General features: G+C 36.6%; 1 protein-coding gene across 3 annotated transcripts in view; it reads left to right on the top strand.

Annotated features, from left to right (window-relative positions):
• Positions 1-9,282: 9,282 nt before the first annotated feature.
• OSBPL9 (oxysterol binding protein like 9) overlaps positions 9,283-14,384 on the top strand; it is a 57,368-nt gene continuing 52,266 nt past the window's right edge. For all 3 annotated transcript variants that reach the window (XM_085308042.1, XM_085308040.1, XM_085308039.1), the window contains exons 1-2: positions 9,283-9,329; positions 13,368-13,446. In XM_085308042.1, the coding sequence (XP_085164168.1) occupies positions 9,291-9,329; positions 13,368-13,446 (118 nt within the window). In that variant the 5' untranslated portion in view covers positions 9,283-9,290. The remainder of the gene's footprint in view (positions 9,330-13,367; positions 13,447-14,384) is intronic.

Genomic DNA, 14,384 nt, shown 5'->3' with positions numbered 1-14,384 from the left:
TAAATTTGTATTAAATACATGCAGCAAAAGCAAATTAATAAAATTAAGTTTATTTTTCTGACATAATAACAGCTTTCAAGAAGCAAGGCAAAAGATTTGCATTTAAGTCTGAGTCGAAGGAAAAATTAAAATGTAACGTTCACTTATGTGTGTTTTAATTTGTACAGTTCTTCCTCTGTGCTTTGTTGTATTGCGGTGAATGCTAGTACTACTACTTGGAAGTATGAATGCAGACTTGTTTCTCACATGAGCTTCCAAATAGTTTTACAACATTTTTTTTTACAAAGCCAACATCGTTTGCTCTTTGTTACTTTCTTCTTCTGCAGTTTATGCTTGTAACATTTCTATTCTGAAAGAGGAAAAAAATCTTCAAATCTATTYGTAATTACATTTATTTAAATTTACTTATGAATATATTATAGAGAGGAAAACTGGGACAAATAGTTCAAACATTGTTTTATCTGTTTTTGTTTTAATAAATGATTGTCTGGTAGCAGCAAATGATAGCATTTGCATGCAGTTCCATTGATATTGTCACTTAAATCTCTTCTCTCTCTCTCTCTTCTTACCAGAGTTTTTAAATCCAAATTTGGTTCTGTGAAGTCTAGATATTTTTGTAGGTAATTTCAGTTGTATTTCTTTTACTTCCTCCTGCCTGAATTTCAACTGAATTATTATATTGTTGTTGGATTTATKTTTTTTTTTTTTTTTTTGGATGGGTAAACTATGAAGTAAATTATTGTATGACATTTTGAATCACTTCAACCAGAGGTTTAATAAGTGTCTTTTTTTTTCCCTCCAAATATTCTTTGATTTGTGGACCCACCAGTATTTTCTCTTGGAAGTATGTCTTCCTATGTAGTGCATGGAAATCTACTGAAGCATTACACTTTTTATGCGGTGTAACTGACCATAGCTTTAAGCATGAGATGACAATATTTAAAAGAAAAGTCTCCAAGTGGCTCGTTTCTGCCTTCTGCTGGCACTGGAATTTTGAAGTTGTTCCCTGAGCTGTATTCCAGCAGAAAAATAACTTTCTGCTGAAATATACTATATATATATATATATATCTGTGTGTGTGTGTGTGTATATTTCAATTGAATTTGTTCTATAGTTTGTTCTTCTGTGTGGCTATATAAAAATGTTTGTTGGCATTGTATTGGAGATAGCATGAAGACAAAGAAATGGTTAGGGCAGAAGAGGGAGATGAAGGGGATTTGCTTTTTGTTTGTGTTTTCTGGCAGCAGTGCTGGCTTAAATACACATCAACTACAGCCTTGATTACCCTTGAGAATCTTGTAGAAATAATCCAGAGACCMCCTCAAGGTTGAGAATCAGAATATCCTTTTAACGATTCTTAAGCGTACTTTTTAAATAAATAATCRTATAATAAATTGAAAGCTGAACTGACATAGCTGTGCAAACAGTGCTAAAACCAGGGCCAGTAGATAGGAAGGTCAGTCTGCAATTTCATTTTTCCTAAATGAGTTTGCAGTGTCTGCGTGTAACGGTAACTCCTTTTTTGTTTGTTTTAATTTGGAAGATTAGGTGAATTTTGGGTCCTAGTGCATTTTGTTCCTCTTTTTAATTCCATAAAATAACTCCCATAAAATATTTAAAATCTTTGTGCATTTTCGATGTCTGACAATATTGAAATGAGAGCTGATCAGAACAGCTGCCTTGTATAGTGAATGAGATTTAATAGAAAAAATTGTATATGACAACTCTGTAATGTATATTCTTGAAACAAAATTTGGTAACTTCCAATTCTTTTATGGTTTTCTCATCAATGCATTCCTAAAGAACAGATTTAAATGTAGATTAAACAGATTAATATTCTCTTGTTTCTGTTAATCATTTAATCAAACTGTACTTTGTAAAACATACGCTAGTTGAACTCTTTAAGGAGCAAAATCTGTGTGAAACCATCTGTGAGGAGGCAGCAGCTGAGGGGCTCCAAGAATATTTTTCCCTCATGTTTTTTAAAGATTGCAGCTAGTTGGCAATTTTGATATTGGTTGCATTGCATTGAAAGAACTGTTTGTGGAATGTATAAACCAGGTATTGAGGAGTGGGGCTAAAATTTTGCTGTTTCATGAACATTTAGAACTGGAAACACATCTCTCTAACTTGATTTCAAATGATGCCTTCAAACCTGGAGTCATGGCTCAATGTCTTATTTTAGAGAGAATTTTAGTTTAATTAATTTTCCTGCTTTCTCAAATAGTTTATCAATCAATAGCTATATGCAAAAATCCCTAGAAAACAAAATCATCCCTAGAAAAAAAAATCTGCTGTTGTATGAACATTCCCTTTAAGGGCTCTGCTTTCTGCTCTAGGCTAATGTGACACCTACCTTTGCTGGTAATACCTTGTACATCCACTGAAAACAGCTCAATGAGTCTAATAAAAAAAAAGACAAAACTGCAAGCAAACTTTATATAAAAGGAAAAATTATTTTGGATTTACAGACACAGAATAAAAATATTAAGATAGCTGTTACTCAGCACTTCAAATTGAATTTTGTACATCGTTTTATCTATTTGTATGATAGGTTTTGATGTACTGAATATATTGTAATTGGATTATAACCTAAATAGTGGACTGTATAACAATCAAGATACATACATTTACGACGAAAACATGTACAATTAAACATGTAAAATCCAAGGCAATAAAATAAAAAGTAAACCTTAAAGTGGCCAAAAGCAATTTATCTTTTTTTCCTGTGGCCCCAAACATCTCTTTTTATCTCTTTTAAAATGTGGAAATACGACTTTGCTTTATATGTACTTTAATGCACCAGTACACCATTTCTTATTATAAACAGAAAAGTCTCCTAAGCAAAACAATACACATTATATAGTTTTTACAATGTGAAAGTCTTAAGTATTAATAAGTCTTAAGCATTCATAGCATTCATATATCTTTTAACTCTGAACTGTTTTTCATCATAAGTAAAAACTCACTGATCTCATCATACATGAATTCATCGTTATGTATATATGAACATCATGTGTAAAAACAGTTAGGCTTTATCCCCTTTAGGATAGGGGCATGGGAGAGGGAGAAGAAATATTTCTGCATTTGCTGCTCTTAGGTGACAAATGAGATAGGATTCTGCAAGCCAGCATGTCAGCTAACCCTTCCTGCTTTCCTAGACTAGATTTTTTTTTTTTAATAGAGGGAAAGAAATCCAACAAACTGCAAATGATATATCAATCTGTTACCACAATTATGTATGTAACATAAAACCTCCTAGAGTTTTATAGATATCAATGTCTTTAGACACATGGTATTTCCAAAATCTGTTTTTTTTTCTTAGAAGTGGATGAGTAGAATCTAATGACTGGCCCTGTATTTTCCTCCTGAGGGATATAGTCATTCAAATAATTGAGCAATTATTACTTCCTGGAGCAAATGCAGGTGATCTCTATGTAACATCTCTTCCACTGTGTGCTTGGGGACAAAATATGCTTGCTTTCAGCTTTCAGCAATGCTGAATTAGTTCTGTTCTCTTTGGTAGTTAGGCTATGGGTCTGGTTTTAGAGTGCTTAGTACTTGATCATTATTTTTGCACAGCAAGTCTGTGACATTTCTGATCTGATATAAACTTACTTTGACTGTTTAGATCCATTGAAAATATTTAATGGGTTAATTTTGTACTAGCAGTCTGGATTGAGTGTCATCAGTCCTCCCAAAGTTAGCCATGATGGCCACTCCAAAAATTTGGCAAATGTGGGTGGGTGCTCGTATAGGATCCAGATCAAGATGAGACTGTTTGGTGAATCAGTAGTGTACAGATCATGTGCTACTTGTGGATCCAAAGACTAAAAACTCAGTTCCAAATGCTTAAATTTGAGCATCAGTAATAAATCTGTTCACTTACAGAATTATGTCTGCAAAATCTCATCTATTGCATGTTTTTCTTACCATAGTGTGCGAAATAAAATCAGTAGCAATTTGGACTATCAAGTCGAGACTATCTAGACTACCAAGTTCTTTTTTTTGTGATAGGTTATAACTTTGTATAAGACTTCCAGGTATTTAAAAATCTTTTCTCAATGTAGTTTGCAAATAGAGCGGTTAAGCTAACTGAGGCTAATGATGTCATGAATTACTAGATGAGAGAGACAATTTAAGGAATATAGCTTTATTTAAAATATTTCAGAATTATACAGTATGAGCTTTAAAAGCAATGAGAGTATTTAGAAAATAATGATACGGTATCCAGTATGGACTTTTTCATCTGTAGTTGCACTTTTGGGGGGATAGGTGGAAGGAGGGTCCTATGGTTGTGCTGTATCTTTCACAACTTTACATTTGATCCGATTAAGGCCTCCCATATATTAATTTCTTGGATGATTCTAGAAGCAGTGTAATGCTTGTCTATGTCAGGAATCGCTAATTGTTGCCTTATCTTTTTCAGATTTGCGTGGCACCTAGCAGGGTTAAATGGGCCCCATAAAGAGGAGCTTCTGCATGATACATGGCCTTCTCAGATTTGCATAACTATTCTTTCAAGACACCAACATTAGGTGCTTGCTATGAAAGAGTACTTAGAAGTTGCTCAACATACTGCGATTTACCTGATTAAAGAAGAAACCAAAATGTTGAATAGTAAGCGCTGTTTACACACACCGAATCCCTAGAAATACAAGCTTGCTCTTCCACATATGTAGATTGAACAGTAATGTGCATCATTTGGGATTTAACACATAATCTAAACATGATAGATATGAATTTTGAGAGGACGAGGTTTAGAGAGTAATTTTATTCTGTGAAGAAAGTTTTACAGCCTGTATAAGGTGTTCACTGTTGCTCACTGTTAACTTTAATTACCTACACTTATCTTACAAAAAGCAAACCTGAATTAGTGCATAGCTTCTAGGAAGCCAGTTGTTGCAGCCTTCTTTCCTGTCAGTCAATGCATATGCAAATATAACCTTGCACTGAACTAAGTTACTGATTTAATATATTTGAGACTCTTTACACTTAAGAAGTAGAAGGCTTTTTAAAAATCTTTGCTCATTCTTGCTGTTTAATGGTGGGTTGGGTTTACACTGTCTGCTTTCTCTGAACATAGTGGGTGTATTCCTACTGAACATGAGTTTCTTCCACCTCTCACTCTGTCAAGATATTAGGAAAAAATCCACTTTTCTTACATCTATGGATCACGCTCTAGGAATTAAAGGTGCTGCTGGGGCATCCTCAATTGTCAGCAGTAGTGTTTTGGTTCCTGCTTTGTGAGTATATCCACAAAAGTCAAAGCTTTACCTATTCCAGCAGCACCTATCTGGTTTCCATTTCAGGACCTGCAGTTAGAGGACTTCAGATCCCAAGCAGCTTTGGGGTGTTACAGTCAGCTTTGTCCCTCAGTGACTCAGAATGGTTAAAGGGGTTAAAGAAGTTACAGTTCTTCTGTAAACACTGACAACTCCAGAGCTGGCCATTAAATAGCCATTACAGCTGTCTGTATGCTCAAACAGGTCCCTCCTGTGAGAGCAGTGTGTCCCTTGCAAGTGAGCTGGAGGTGAGGTGGGCTGAGAGCAGCCTGCTGAGTTTTTACTTTGTCAGGTTTTATCTCTGTTTGAAAAATGAGGGTTGTCTTAGAATTTGGAGAAGAATAGCTGTTCCAGAAACTGGTCCCAACCAAGGCTTCTCCTATAGATGCAAACTCACTGTGTCTATATAAATATATGGAGCCTGTTCCAGGTTCCTCCTCCCTGAAAAGAAATAAATGACTTGAACGCTTTTACTCAGCTGTGTACTAATACTAGAGATTTCTTGGACAGCACTGTGTTAGTCAGGAAAGTACCTCTTCATGTTCTGTACACATCTAGTAGCAGAACTCGAGTGTGAACACTTCTGAGGAGGCAGACAGCAGCTGCATTTTATACTGAGATCTGAAACTTCCCATGCAATAGCTGAAACTCTTGAAATAGTAGTAATGCTAAAAATGAATGTTGTGTTTGGTTAGTTGTTTTTTTAATAGACCCATGTGTTATTTTAATTTCTCTAAGAAGTTGTAGGTTTCCTGAAATGCCTTATATTAGATCAGTTCAGTAGTCCATCAACTTCTCTCTGTGTATGTAAAAAGGAAATTAATGAAGGCCAGAAACTAATAAAGGCCACTTTTTTGGCAGATACCTACATTCCCAGTGCAGTGGTAATATGTATTTTTGTTAATTTTTGCAAAATCTTATTTGAGCTTTGGCTAGAATTTCTCTCTTGTTGTCTGCTTGTAACCTATTCGGGTCCATTATCGTCAAAATCAGTACACCATGTCTTAAGCATATCGAAAATGTCATTTTGTATAGCTATGAAACTGATCGCTGAAAAAAGATAGCTGTATATTAAAACTTTGTATATAAAAAAGGAAAATATGACTTTTTACATAGCCATTCCAACATATCTTTCTGCTATATAAGTTTTTTTCAGTGAAATGRAACCATTCTTCAAAATGATTGCAGGATGGTGTCATTTGTACAAGGATGCTTCACCAAGTGCAGGGTGTTCTGGATGCCCGTGCTTTGCACTGTGAGACTAGAGATAAAGTTATCTATTTTTTTTCTCCTTCAACCACAGGGTAAAACTTAGTGCTTTAAGAGGAAGCTGTCTGATATATGTTTTTTAAAAAAATCTTATTTTTTTGGGGGGGGGACACACTAAAATGTCAACTGAGTTGAATTTTAAAGTATTCTCCTGCAGCAATCTGTGAAAGCTGTGCTACGTTCTGGTGAAAGAATATACTGACTGTGAGGGTAGCTCGGCTGCTACAGCRGTGGGTGGTCCCGCTTAGGTGGAACGAACAGACTTAATGCTTCGTTATAATCGGTATTAACCAACTCAAAGGTCTGTGTGAAACCTGAGGACCTGTTCTGTGTTTTAAAGTCAGCTTTACCAGAACAAACACGCTTATGCCAAGTTTATCTTTTTAAAGAACATTAAGAATCGCAATATTTAAACTTAATTTCCATCCGTTAAAGGAGGAAAACAAACCCTTTTACAGTATCTTTTGCAGTTGAGATGATAGATAATCTGCATAATCTGAATCAGTGCAGTTCTGCCGCTCTTGCAGTAGGACTAATTCTCGTCTTCCCCTCACATAGCCGGTTCAGGGGTCTCAACCAGACGAAAACAAATTGCTGTTCTGTTACTTTCACTTTTTGTGTGGTTAGTTCCCTGGATGTGCTCGGGGGCCTAAAGGAGTGCTTCGCCTCGCACGCAGGAGGGCCGGCAGCGTGTGATCAGGACGGTCAGACCACAGTAAGCTTGCTGGGCTGCTTCTAGCTGCTGCAGAGTTGCATCCTCAATGTAGAAATTTACTTTCCATGTCAAGATTATGACAGTATTTCTTCCTGAAACCACCAGGGGGAGGAGTAAGCTCTTAGTAGTGCTCTCCCATTTGAGGAACTAGATCCTGTATAGCAATAACAAGAATATACGTGTAAGTATACTTCAGTAAGGTGTGTGTGAGGTATATGTAATCTCAAATAGAAAACTGTTGCAGTGACTTTGTTTCTATATCCTTTTCTGGTCTTGTGCTTTAAAAACAACTCTTTGAAAATCTTTAAGTGGAAGTTTTTATTTAGGAGATCTACAAAGAAATTATACATCTGTAGAATGTATTATGGATGCACTGGTGGTCTTTAAATCCACTTGTTTATATCCAGCTAACCTGTACTGACAGGAAAACAAGTAGATTAATTCTCATGGGTTTTAATGTTCAGAAAAAAAAAACTCTTTGACAAATTAGACTGAATTGATTGAATTAGAGATCAGCAAAAACTTAACTTGRTTTGAAACTTTGACTCTTATATTTTGAATTTATCTTTAGTCCATAGGACTTGCTGTGACTACTTCATGCTTTCTATGTAACTTTCTCTCTCAAATGAGTGACCAGATGAAGAATAATTTGTTGCTGCTAAGCCTGATAGTTCTGATTCCTGTCTTTTTTTCCCACTGATATCAATAAGATTTCATTGCCTAATGGCTTGAGTGAAAGTAGGTTGGTCATAGTCAAATCAGTATTACGTCTACATGGAAGAGTTAAGATACTGTTGGAAAGAAGAGGATATTTCAGTAGCAAGAGAACCTGATCATCAGATCAGAGTGGTGGGTCTGTTTTTATGACCTGGAAGAATGTAGTTTGGATATACRGATGGTAAGGAAGAAGGGGTGATATTGGAACAAGATTACCCTTGGAGTGAAGGCTACAATGGCATGCAGTTTCTCACTTAGATAAAAAGAATGGGAGAGTTAATTGAAAACCAGAAGATATTTTAAATGCTGTCAGAAAATGAAGTATTTAGAGTTCCCCAAAACATTTTCTTTTTTATATTAAAGGATTTGTGTGTGTGCTCTACATGGGCTTGCCAATATTGCCCCTTAACTCTTGTGACACTGGCAGAAAGTTGCTTACAAAATCTACCTGTGTCAGTGCTGGTAACAGCTGAAAGTTTAAGACATGACAAGTTCAAGCTAGCAGCGAATTGGCTGTTTAGAGCTGCCTGTTTTGATTTGTCTTGTTTTTGAATTCCCTTGTCATTGCTTCAAATAGAGATGCTAAAGAAGAGATTCAGGAATTTAGCTGTGAGGTGGGCTAGTCTACAGGATTAAGCACAAGATTGAATAGGATTCCTGTTTTCTGATTTGGGATCTTATCAGTTAGATAACAACYGTGACTTTTCTATGGCTACAACCATAACTTTTCTAACTGCTGGAATAAAAGCAGGCTCTACTACCTCACAAGCAGACATAGAAACTTGTCTGAACATGAAATTTGTATCTGTATGAAAAGGGGGATGAATCTGGGGAACAGAGATATAATTTCATTTGTACAATTGCTGCTATACAGCTGGATTTTGGTATATGGCCACTTATATGAGAGGGGAGAGAAAGGAAGAGGATGTAATATCAGTACTCTGCCAGTTTTTAGTAACTCCCTATTGAGTGCCTTTTTTCTTAATCTCTTCTTGCTTTCATAAAGGTGCAGATTGAATCTTTTAACTATTTCTTCAAGCTATCTACAAAACTTCTTGAAGTGTGATATTGTATTCTTGTTTTGTGAAGGATTTTTTCAATACCATGGTGGTATTTTCTCTTTTGTGTCAGAGCTAACCTCTGTTGTAACAGTATCCGTTTCATTTAATCAGTCAATAAAATATTATACCAAACTGCTTTATGCTTTTCTCAGTTGTCTTAAATAACTAACTTTCTTTTGCAATTCTTACTAAATTTGTTAATCTGGTGATCTATTTTTTTTTCTATTTCAGTCAAAAGACAAAATGATGAGAGGATCACGCCGAGGATGTGTTAGACTCAGGGTAAGTATCATTTTCTTGGTGCTTAACAACTTACTGAGGATAATATGAGATTTTTTTCAGTGAAATGGAAGCATTCCTCAAAACGATTGCAGGATGGTGTCATTTATACAAGGATGCTTCACCAAGTGCAGGGCGTTCTGGATGCCCGTGCTTTGCACTGTGAGACTAGAGATAAAGTTATCTATTTTTTTCTCCTTCAACCACAGGGTAAAACTTAGTGCTTTAAGAGGAAGCTGTCTGATATATGTTTTTTAAAAAAATCTTATTTTTTTTTGGGGGGGGGACACACTAAAATGTCAACTGAGTTGAATTTTAAAGTATTCTCCTGCAGCAATCTGTGAAAGCTGTGCTACGTTCTGGTGAAAGAATATACTGACTGTGAGGGTAGCTCGGCTGCTACAGCAGTGGGTGGTCCCGCTTAGGTGGAACGAACAGACTTAATGCTTCGTTATAATTGGTATTAACCAACTCAAAGGTCTGTGTGAAACCTGAGGACCTGTTCTGTGTTTTAAAGTCAGCTTTACCAGAACAAACACGCTTATGCCAAGTTTATCTTTTTAAAGAACATTAAGAATCGCAATATTTAAACTTAATTTCCATCCGTTAAAGGAGGAAAACAAACCCTTTTACAGTATCTTTTGCAGTTGAGATGATAGATAATCTGCATAATCTGAATCAGTGCATAATATGGCCTAGTGAAGGAAGMTGCAAAGAGAATTCTGAGATTTGGACTCCATTGCTGGCTCTGTGAAATACTGAAATAGTGGATGTATTCACAGAAGGAAAACATYGGAGGCCAAGCGGCCTGCTGGGCTAGCTACATTTTTATGGATAAAAAAGCATTATATGACAAAGATGAATTAGTAATCACATATGCTATGAAAAAGTTGTGATTTGCCATTCTCATTTCTTTGTGTGCGGGGATATATATGTATATATATTTATGTCCTGTATCTACAGAGGACGTGCCATCCTTCTGCCCTTCTGATCTGTCTTTCCTCTGTCACCGTCTCCTCCATTCTGCCATGGGACATTCTTTAGCGCTGCCGCTCGCCTGTGTTTCGTTCAGCGTATTGCAGTGCTGTGTATTAGTGTCAGGCAGCAGGTGGTCAGGCTGGAGCAAGCAAAACAAAGGAGGACTGGAAAGGGCAGGAAGAACGCAGCAGGCAGCGTTTGTGAAATCTCAGCTGGGGCAGGGAGACAAATAGGGGAGACAGAGCTGAGGAGATGCAGACTGGGAAARCTGAGTGTTATCTGCCCAAGGCACTTTTGCTTGGGACTTTTAGCCTTGAATGCTGCTGCTGTGCCTTGAGGCAGCAGTATGGAGGTGTGCTGCGAGAGTGACCTCTTTGCATGTGCCCAGTTTCTACTCTATGAGCATGCACTTAGCAAGAAAGTTTTCTGCATAAGTCCTTTTTTCTGTATTTATTGCCATTTCTCAGAGGCTCTCTGGTTCAGTACGCAGCCGTACTATGAAGAGCTGATGTAGCTATGGGGAAGTGTCAGGAGGACAACAGGTGTGAATGGGACCTATTTTGAGTACTGAAGGAAGAGAAGTACAGGGAAGATGCTCTGTGGTCTAACTCACAATCTGATGTATTTTGCAGCCTCTTTTTCTCCCCTTTATTCCTTCCTTCTGTTGTTACTCCTTTCCCATTTTTCCGTGGGCCTAATAAAGGGGTCTCAATAACCTTTGGAGAGTCCTACAGAGAGTCCCCATTCCTGTGGATTCAAGGTTTCTTACTGCCCTTTTCTTCCTCCTTTTTAATCTGTTAGTATTTTAATTTATAATCTCTTTAAAGGTAATGTAAACTCAAAACACTGTCTACACAACTATATTCCAGCAGATGCATGAGGATGTTTTTTGCATTGTGTGGAAAAATTTAATCTGAAAAAACATGTCTGCTTCAATAGTGTTGGGAGCCTGTCAGTGTGGAGGTTGGCCTCAGCCTGTCAGTTTAAGGAATACGAAAAGTGAACAATCTGTTCAACATTACATTATCCGTTTTTTTTATACATTTAAGAAAAAACAGTCCCTTTCCTTTCCCCTGTCTGCCACCCTCTGACCTCAGATTGCTCTTTGGAGTTTCTCTAAGATTTCTTGACTTTTTTCTCTGAATGCGTGTATATGTTGTTTTTTGTTTTTTGTGTGTGTGTGAGGGAGGAAGGGGTCCTTTTTCCTACTATTGTTGTAAAGCAGCTCTTTTGGCAGATGACAGCGATAGCAATAGCTGAACAGATGGGCTTCTGCAATCTGAAATTCTATCAAAGAGGTTTTCTGTTTAGATTAATTGTTGATTTGTAACTATAAGTGTGAACATAAACAAACATGTAATCTAAGCAGTTTGCCTGAAATTACTTCCCTTTTCCTTTAATAGATTTTTTAAAAGCTTGTTTCTTACCTTTTTTCATTTGGTAACCATGTTTTATATGCCAGAAGATTCATCTTCTGTCTTTTGTCCTGCGTCATGGCATATTTAGGAAGATGTGTTCAGAGAGGAACTGAGGTGATCTGTACTATGCATAGATCCCGACCAAGCTTTCTGGAATATACACTTAAACTTTCACATGCTACTTTTTCTTTTTGTTGTCCATATGCATCTTCTACATGACAACAGGAGCATCTTCTATGCTTATGCGCAGACCGTTTGCCTTAGCATGAAAATCAGTGTGCACTTTTTGCAACTTTGTACTGAGATCAGAGGATGCTGTGTTCTTCCTTCTCAGTTTCCTCCCACCATTCTGGGTGGAGATAGGATTTTTCTTGCTAGCAAACGTACAGGAGAGGAACTTAAAGGTTAAAGTTTCAGTTATTACGAGCCACAGGATCCAAAATTGGTGTCGTTTGGTTAATCTGAGGAAAATATCTTTGTCATGTTCTTGGTGTCTGATTTAGAGATTTTTGATGTAGCTGATGAGAAGGAGCTGTTCGACTTTGTAGAACTTGTAGTGATATTCTGATTTATTGCATACCAAGCCACGTACTTAGAGAGTCCTAGATCTATTTTATCTATTGGTCTTTAAAAAATTGTTCTGGCAAAATGCATTTGGCCTGTCATGATATGTCACAGGCACACTGTGCGAATACAAGACAGTAATCATGAGTTAGAATATAGTGGCTATCATCTAGTTGTTGTTACATCCTGACACTAAAATCTTGCTCACACAAATACTTCATAGCCCCTATATAAGGTCTCTGGCAGATGGTTTCAGCTCATGTGTGGCTGTATCACAGGCACTACGAGATACAGTGGCAGTTCCAGGTCCTATTTAAGAATAGTACCCACAGAAACTGAGTAAATCTGACCGTGATACTTGAAGAATTTTCAACTAATGTTGCAATTCTTGCAAGTCAATACAGGCATATATTTTTTTAAATGTCTTCTTCCTCTGAGTGAAATTGCATTATTTGTTAAGTGTTTTGGTGGGGGAGGGAAGGAAGATGTGGATAGATGTGTAAACAACTGAGCACAGATTAACTTGACTCTATCATTCACTTGCATTTTCTTCTAATAATTCATCAGCAATTAGAAGACAGCTGCTTTTGATATATCATGTTGACTCATTGTGGATATTTATTTAGGGGCTGAAAATTAAATCATTTAATAGGTTGAGAACTTCTTTTTGTAAAATATCTGTGTATTAATATTTTTATACGTGGGAAGTATTTATAATGTATTGCCCCCTACTTTGCTTTAAAACATTGGGTGTAATGTAGTAAAGAGTAGTGGATTACTATATACTATAACGGTGCTGTAATGTATAGCCACCCCTATTCTCAAAGAAAAAGATACATATTATTATCCAGAAAATCACAAAGYCGTACAAATAATTACTGTTTTGATCTGCAACTAAAGATTTAGTCTTTTAAAAATGTGACTTACATTCCATGACCAACCAGAGAATCCTTCGGCTCTTTGCAGTGTTCAGTTAGCTTCTAATTTCTCAGGGCTTTTTGCATTCCAGGGGTGTAGTGATAGAGTGTGTGCTGCTGATGTCACTGCTTGCCTTATCAGGATTTTGTTCTTTGTTTCACAGGGAGCTGTGATTGGTATAGACGACGAGGACGACAGCACCTTCACAATAACTGTTGATCAGAAAACCTTCCATTTTCAGGGTGAGCTGAAAGAGGAGATTGCTTTTTCTTATAATAGATTCCACTTCTTGTGTTTGATGGATGATTTTAAATGTTTGGCAACAGAGCAGCGTGAATGAGCGTACTGAGAACATTCTGGATCCAGGGGTGCTGCAGGTCAGGCAGGGATTTACATCTGCAGTGGATACATATGTGCTAGAAAGAGACTGTAGCTCTGGCAGGATTTGGAGATTAAAAATGTAAAGAATAAATCAGTCAAGGGCAGAAAGTAATGGGCTTCTGATTAGGGGTTGTGCTTACAAAACGTTTCTGATCTTCATTATCAAGATACAATTATGCGTTTCCGTGCGAAGAGAATCAAGAGTGGTCAGAAGGTTGCAGTCTGTATTCAAATAGAACTTAATACTCAATTATGAGGAGACTAGAGGAAACATTTGGCTTAAAGGTGGAGCTTTGCTTCAAGATTTACAAGCTTGCATTCTTTTCATCTACATTTCTGTGTCTTGTCTGCCAGTCACCATTTCTCTGCTATTATCCTTTTATTCACATTTACTAACACCAATGCCATCTGCCACTGCTATGTTTCGTCATTGCATGCTATGGTTCACCGGTAGAAAGGGTAAGGTACTATATCGTTGTTATGCATTCCTTAAATTATTTTATCTGCAGCAGTAGGATAAAATATTGGGAAAATATTGACTAGAGAATTCTTTTCTAATGCTAAAAATCCTAAGGGAGTTTGATAAAATAACTTTCAACTAACATTTGTTAGTCCTTTTGCTTTTTCTCTAAAATRTAGTGACTAAAGAACATAATTATTTTGCATAGAGCTGGAAATTTTAAATATTCAAGAGCCACATTTGCATGTAAGAAATATTATTAATATATCTAAACTGAAATAACTCTGTAACCTATATTGCACARTATATATTTGCAAATCAGTGATTTGCAAATTGGAG

This window comes from Rhea americana, unplaced genomic scaffold (assembly GCF_003343005.1).
Source record: "Rhea americana isolate MKP2758 unplaced genomic scaffold, rheAme1 scaffold_27, whole genome shotgun sequence".
Classification (NCBI taxonomy): Eukaryota; Metazoa; Chordata; class Aves; order Rheiformes; family Rheidae; genus Rhea; species Rhea americana.
This window is presented reverse-complemented; position numbering and strand designations above follow the sequence as displayed.